Source organism: Penaeus monodon, chromosome 30 (assembly GCF_015228065.2).
Source record: "Penaeus monodon isolate SGIC_2016 chromosome 30, NSTDA_Pmon_1, whole genome shotgun sequence".
NCBI lineage: Eukaryota > Metazoa > Arthropoda > Malacostraca > Decapoda > Penaeidae > Penaeus > Penaeus monodon.
In genome coordinates this window covers 9,984,745-9,990,885 of record NC_051415.1, presented here as the reverse complement: position 1 = coordinate 9,990,885, position 6,141 = coordinate 9,984,745, and the positions used below count along the sequence as shown (strand labels likewise).

The following is a 6,141-nucleotide window of genomic DNA, read 5'->3' as shown; positions in this document are numbered from 1 at the left end:
CAGAAAGCGACGCTACTCAGAATAGGAAAGACGACACCATAAGTGGAGTGCCATCAAATACTGTAAAAGAGTACACATCCGATAGCAGCAAAGCCGAAGATGAACCAGAAAGTACAGAGAGCACAGGCTACGTCTCTGCCGAAGATAGGACAGAGAGCATTTTGTCTGAGGAACTAGATAGCATTAAGATCAGCAAAGTCAAATCATCTGCATTCAGAGAGCACCAAACTGTTAGGATTGGAGGAATACAGTTCATCAGGATTGATGATGAACCAGAAAGTTCAGGAAGCACCGATTATACTTCAGCTGAAGAAAGGATGGGAAGCACATTTACTGAAGACCATGAGAGTAGTTCGGACGAAAAATTCAGAAGCCCATTGATTGGACGGCAAGATGACAGCATTATCGAAGAATCAGAAAGCAATGCTGAGGAGCCTGAAAGCAGCATGGCTGAAGAACCAGAAAGTAGCATGGTTGAGGAACCAGAAAGTAGCATGGCTGAAGAACCAGAAAGTAGTGTGGCTGAGGAACCAGAAAGTAGCATGGCTGAAGAACCAGAAAGTAGTGTGGCTGACGAACCAGAAAGTAGCATGGCAGAAGAACCAGAAAGTAGTGTGGCTGAAGAACCAGAGAGTATGGATGAAGATCCTGAAAGCAACGTGTTTCAGGAAGCAAACACGAGCTTATCCCAAGAATCAGAAATTACAGCGAGTAATGAGTCAGACAGCTCCGTATCTGGAAGCAGTTTCGTGCAAGACCAAGAAAACATAGTTAAGACAGAAACAGGCAAATTTGGAGGAATAGAATTGAACATATTGGAAAATCAAGAAATCAGCAAATACGGAGAATTAAAAATTACCAAAGAAAGAGATCCAGAAGTGAATGCAGTTGAAGAAGCAGAAAGATATAACAGATATGAAGACAAAAAAATCTGCACAGGAACAGGTACTGAAATCAGCACTGTAGAAACAGAAATGGGCTCAGTTAAAGTAGCTGGAATAAACACACTCAGAGAATCGGTAAACACCCAATTGAAGAATCAGAAAAGAACACAATCGAAGAATCAGTAATCAGCAAAGCTGAAGAACCGAAAATCACCACAGTTGGACAAACAATTAGTATAATTGAAGAAATTGAAGAAGTAGAAATCAGAACATTCAAAGAACCAATAATGAGCAAAACAGACAGGGCAAATGTCGGCACAGTTAAAGAACAAGTGATCAGTAAAGGATAAAGTTCAAGAAGTCAACACACTTGGAGAACCAGAAGCTGAAGGTTCAGAAATCACCAGAATTGTAGAATCACAAGTAAACAAAGAAGGATTAGAAGTTAGCAAACATGATGAAGAAGAATCGGAAATCGGATTTGAAGAACAAGAAGTAAAAAGGAAGTAAAGAAAAAGATATTGAGATAGATGAACAACAACTAGATATTGGCAGTTTTAGCGGACAAGAACTCGGGTCTACTGACGATCCCAAAGTGGGTACAGGGGATGAAGTAACGAAGCCAGAAAGTGGTTCAGCTGAAGAATCATACGTTATTAAAGAGAAAGAAACCAACCCTATAGGAAACAAAATTCGAGAAACAGAGATCAGCGTCGTAAAACAGCTTCAACAAATAGAAGTGAACTCAGTTGAAAGGGCTGAAAGAACAGAAATAAGATCAGCTGAAGAACCCGAAATCAGGGCTGCTGAAAAAGTCGGAATAATCACTTTTGAAGAATCAGAAATTAGCCCAGCTGAAGAACAGGAGGTTAGTATGTATGAAAAAATAGAAAGTAGTGAAGTTAGGCAGGAAATTATTGAAGATGAAGAACCAGAAATCAGAGCAGGTAAAGAACATGAAATCAGTGCAAATGAAGACCCAGAAACCAGCCTAATTGAAGAACTAAAAAGGGTGAGCACAGAAGGACCAGGCAACATCTCAACTGAACAAACAGTAATTAATGGAGCTGAAGAACCAGAAATCAGCTCAGTTAAAGAATTGGAAAACAGTGTGGATGGGATACTAAAGATTTTGCCGGTTGAAGAACCAAAAATCAGCGCAGTTGCAAAACCAGAACTCAGCTCAGTTGAAGAACTAGAGATTAAGGCAGTTGAAAGACCAGAAATCAGGGTAGCTGAAAAATCCAAAATCACTGCTGATGAGGAACCAGAAACTAGGGTGGTAGAAAAATCAGTAGTCAGTGCTGTTGAAGAGACCACGGCGGCTGGAAGTCTAGAAACTACATCAATAGAACCAGAAAGCAATGCATTTGAAGAGCTAGATATTGGGGCAGATGATGGACCAGTACTTACCTCAGTTGAAGAACTGTCAGTCAGGAAAGTCGAACCTCAAACCAGCCCTACTGAAGAACCGGTGATCGGGGCAGATGAAGAGGCAGAAAAAGCTGCTGTTGAAATTCCAGAAATCAGTACAGCTACAGAACCAGGAATCCCCTCAGTCGAAGAAGCAGAAGTGAGAGCAGTTGAAAAATCAGAAATCAAGGTCGTTGAATATCCAGAAGATACATCAGCTAAAGAACCAGAAATTCAAGCAATTGAAAACCACGAAATCAGCACAGATGAACAATCAGAAATCAGAGCAGTTGAAGAACTCAAAACAAGTGCACACGAAGAACTAGAAATCAGGATAGTTGAACAAACTGATGCTAAGGTAATCAACTCAGCTGACAAACCAGAAATCAAGGCAGTTGAAGATCAAGAAATAAGTGCTGCTCAAATACAAGAAATCCGTGCAGCCGAAGAACCAGTAATCCCCTCACTTGAAGAGCCAAAAATTATCGCTGTTGCAGAACCAGAAGTCAACGCACTTGCAGAACCAGTAATCAGCGCAGTTTCAGAGCCAGAAATCAGCACAGTTGAAGAACCAGTTGAAGTCAGTGCAGTACAAGAACCAGAAATAAGCGCAGTTGCAGAACCAGAAATCAGCGTTGTTGAAGAATCAGAAAGCGCAGTTGCAAAACCAGAAGTCAGTGCAGTTGTAGAACCAGAAATAAGCGCAGTTGCAGAACCAGAAATCAGCGCAGTTGAAGAACCAGAAATAAGCGCAGTTGAAGAACCAGAAATCAGCGCAGTTGCAGAACCAGAAGTCAGCGTAGTTGCAGAACCAGAAGTCAGCGCAGTTGCAGAACTAGAAGGTCAGCGGAGTTGCAGAACCAGAAATCAGCGCAGTTGCAGAAACAGACGTCAGTGCAGTTGCAGGACCAGAAATCAGCGCAGTTGCAGAGCCAGAAATCAGCGCAGTTGCAGAACCAGAAAGCGCAGTTGAAGAACCAGAAATCAGCGCAGGTTGCAGAAATCAGTGCAAACCGAAATAAGTGCAGTTGAGAAACAGAAATCAGCACAGTGCCAGAACCAGAAAGCGCAGTTTGAGAAACAGAAAGCGAGTTCAGAACCAGAAATGCAGGAGAACCAGAAATCAGCGATGCAGTTCAGAATCAGATAAACCAGAAGTCAGTGCAGTTGCAGAACCAGAAATAAGCGCAGTTGCAGAACCGGAAATAAGTGCAGTTGCAGAACCAGAAATAAGCCTAGTTGCAGAACTAGAAATAAGTGCAGTTGAAGAATCGGAAAGCGTAGTTGCAGAACCAGAAGTCAGCGCAGTTGCAGAATCAGAAATAAGCGCAGTTGCAGAACCAGAAAGCGCAGAGCGCAGTTGCAGAAGCCAGAAATCAGAGCAGTTGCAGAACCAGAAAGCGCAGTTGCAGAACCAGGAGTCAGCTCAAATGCAGAACCAGAAGTCAGCGCAGCTGCAGAACCAGAAACCAGTGTAGCTGTAGAACCAGATGTTAGCGCAGTTGCAGAACCAGAAGTCAGCGCAGTTCAAGGGCCAGAAACCAGTGTAGAACCAGATATCAGGTCAGCTGAAAAACTAGACAGCTTGGCAGACGAAGAACCGAATCTAAGCACCGCCGAACCTGAAATCAGCACAACTGAAAAATCCAAAATCAATGCAGTGGTAGAATTAAGTCAAATTAAAGACCTACAGTGCGACAAAACTGTGGAACTGGAAGGCAGACAATTCGCTAGGCTGGAAGCAAAAAGAGTAGGAGAATCAGAGATAAGCAAATCTCCTGATCTAGAAACCGGGAAGGTTCAAGAAATAATTCGTAAATTTGAAGAGACTGAAAGCAACACTATAGTAGAGCAAAGTAGAGTGACAAAACCAAGAATTAACAAAAACTGAAGAAAAGAAAAGCAAAATAGTTGTAGAATCAGATACAAATTTAGTCGTCGATTCAGAAGTATGCAAAGAGGAAGAACCAGAAAACCCCCTAGTCAAAGTACCAAAAGACATCAAAATTGAAGAACCACAAATAAGACCAGATGAAGAAGAACCAGGAAGCAGCACTGAGGATGAATATAAGGGTGTTCCAACCGAAAGACCAGAAACGAGAAAACAGGAAGAATCAGAATCTGTCTTTACTGGAGAAAGCAAAACTGATAAATTAGAAATTATCACAGAGGATGTACCAGAGAGTGTCCCAACTGAAGAAGCAGAAAGCACCAAAGAAGCAGAAAGAGTCTCGAATGAAGAACCAGAGAGCTTCTTTGCTGAAGAACCTGAGAGCTATATTACTGAAGAACAAGAAATCATTACAGAGGAAAAGCCCGAGAACTTCCTAGTTGAAGAATCTGCAAGTGAGAAATATGGAAAACCGGAGAGCAGTACTATTGAAGAACCAGAAAGTGGTGTTAATGAAGAAACAGAAAGTGGCATAGATGGATTAGAAAACAATCAAACCAAAGACACAGCAAGCATGTCAGCTGAGGAAAACAGCAGAGAAATCAGTCCAGAAAAAGAACAAGAACGCAACCCCAATGACAAACCCGTTTGTAGCCAGCTTGAATTAAAAGTTGACAAAGATGAAGAACAGGAAAGTTGTGCAGACAAAGAACCAGGAGATAATCCAGTTGAAGAACCAGAGAATGGTCAAGCTGAAGAAACAGGAAACAGTTTAATTGAAGAAGACCAAGTTGAGGAACTTGAAAACAATCCAACTGAAGAAACAAAGAGTAGACAAAGTGAAAAGCCTGAATGCAGTCCTACGGAAAGATCAGAAAGCAGTCTAGTTGATGTATCTGGAAGCAGTATAGTTAAAGATCCTGGATACAGTTCTGTTGAAAAAACGGACTACACTGTAGCTGAAGAACCAGAAAGCAGTCCTGTAAAACTAGAGAATACATTTGAAGAAGCAGAAAGAAGCACAGATGAGGACTTAGATTAGCTCAGCTGAAGAACCGGAAATTAGCTCAGCTGAGGAACCAGAAATTAACCCAAGCAAGGAATTAAATATCAGCTCAGCTCAAGAAACAGAAAGCAGCCCAACTGAAAAAACAAAAAGCTACCAAGATGAAGGAGAGGAATTTAAAACAAAGAAAGACCCAGTCAACATAGTGGAAGACTCCGATATCAGCTCAGCTGAAGAGCCAGAAATTAACCAAGCTCAGGAACAAGAAAGTACAAGCTTTGCAGGAGCAGAAAATAACCAATTTGAAGAATGTGAAACAACCTCTTTTGTAAAAACAATTCTTGAAAAGAGAGAAGAAAGTAATATAGATGTCGAAAATGATATGTCAAAAAATAAAAGTAATTCTTCTATTGAAAATCAACTGGAGAAGACCATAGCGGTGGAAATGATAACGGATAATCTAGTCCCTAATGACGAAACAGAAAGCAATAACAATGAAAAGGACACAGAATCAGATGAAGGTTACAGCAATGAACTTAGTAATGGTCTTATACAGAAAACAAGGGAAAACACTGTAGCAGAGATGAAAACTGAAATGACCAAAGAAGAAACCCTAGTAAACAATCAGGTCAATCACTTAGAGAAAGAGAATGATCTGCAACTGGCAGATGATGCAAATGAAGTGATAGAAGAATTAAGAAGAATTATTGAAGAAGAAAAGAAAGTAATGGATGATAATGACTCATCAAGGCTAGGGAAGAAATCAGTCTTGCAGATGAATTAGCAAGAGCAGAGAAAGAAGAAGACAGGAGGCTCAGTGAATTGGAAAATGAAACTAAAAGTGAAGAAGACAGTGCTCAAAAGAGTGAGACTGAAACACTCTATGAGGAAACCAGAAAAAAGAGCAATGTGGGAAATCAGCTGAAGTCGGTTGAAGATGAAATCCG

The 6,141-nt window shown here is 41.0% G+C and overlaps 4 protein-coding genes across 4 annotated transcripts in view; all 4 read left to right on the top strand.

Annotated features, from left to right (window-relative positions):
• Positions 1–1,319, top strand: part of LOC119592344 (serine-aspartate repeat-containing protein I-like) — a 1,603-nt gene extending 284 nt beyond the window's left edge. The window contains exon 2 of the mRNA XM_037941171.1: positions 4–1,319. Coding sequence (XP_037797099.1) covers positions 4–1,070 — 1,067 coding nt within the window. The 3' untranslated portion in view covers positions 1,071–1,319. The remainder of the gene's footprint in view (positions 1–3) is intronic.
• Positions 1,194–3,292, top strand: LOC119592343 (retinitis pigmentosa 1-like 1 protein). Its single transcript, XM_037941170.1, is given in 3 exon segments — positions 1,194–1,199; positions 1,230–1,390; positions 1,392–3,292. Coding segments are annotated over 3 exon segments (2,046 nt in total). The 3' UTR covers positions 3,271–3,292.
• Positions 3,293–3,402: 110 nt separating this feature from the next.
• LOC119592342 (retinitis pigmentosa 1-like 1 protein) lies at positions 3,403–5,978 on the top strand. Its single transcript, XM_037941169.1, has 4 exons — positions 3,403–3,431; positions 3,588–4,153; positions 4,245–5,170; positions 5,382–5,978. Exons 1-4 carry the CDS (start codon positions 3,403–3,405, stop codon positions 5,976–5,978), a joined length of 2,118 nt encoding a protein of 705 aa, XP_037797097.1.
• Positions 5,243–6,141, top strand: part of LOC119592510 (tanabin-like) — a gene marked incomplete in the record, with an annotated part of 3,452 nt that continues 2,553 nt past the window's right edge. Inside the window, 1 exon segment of the mRNA XM_037941360.1 lies at positions 5,243–6,141.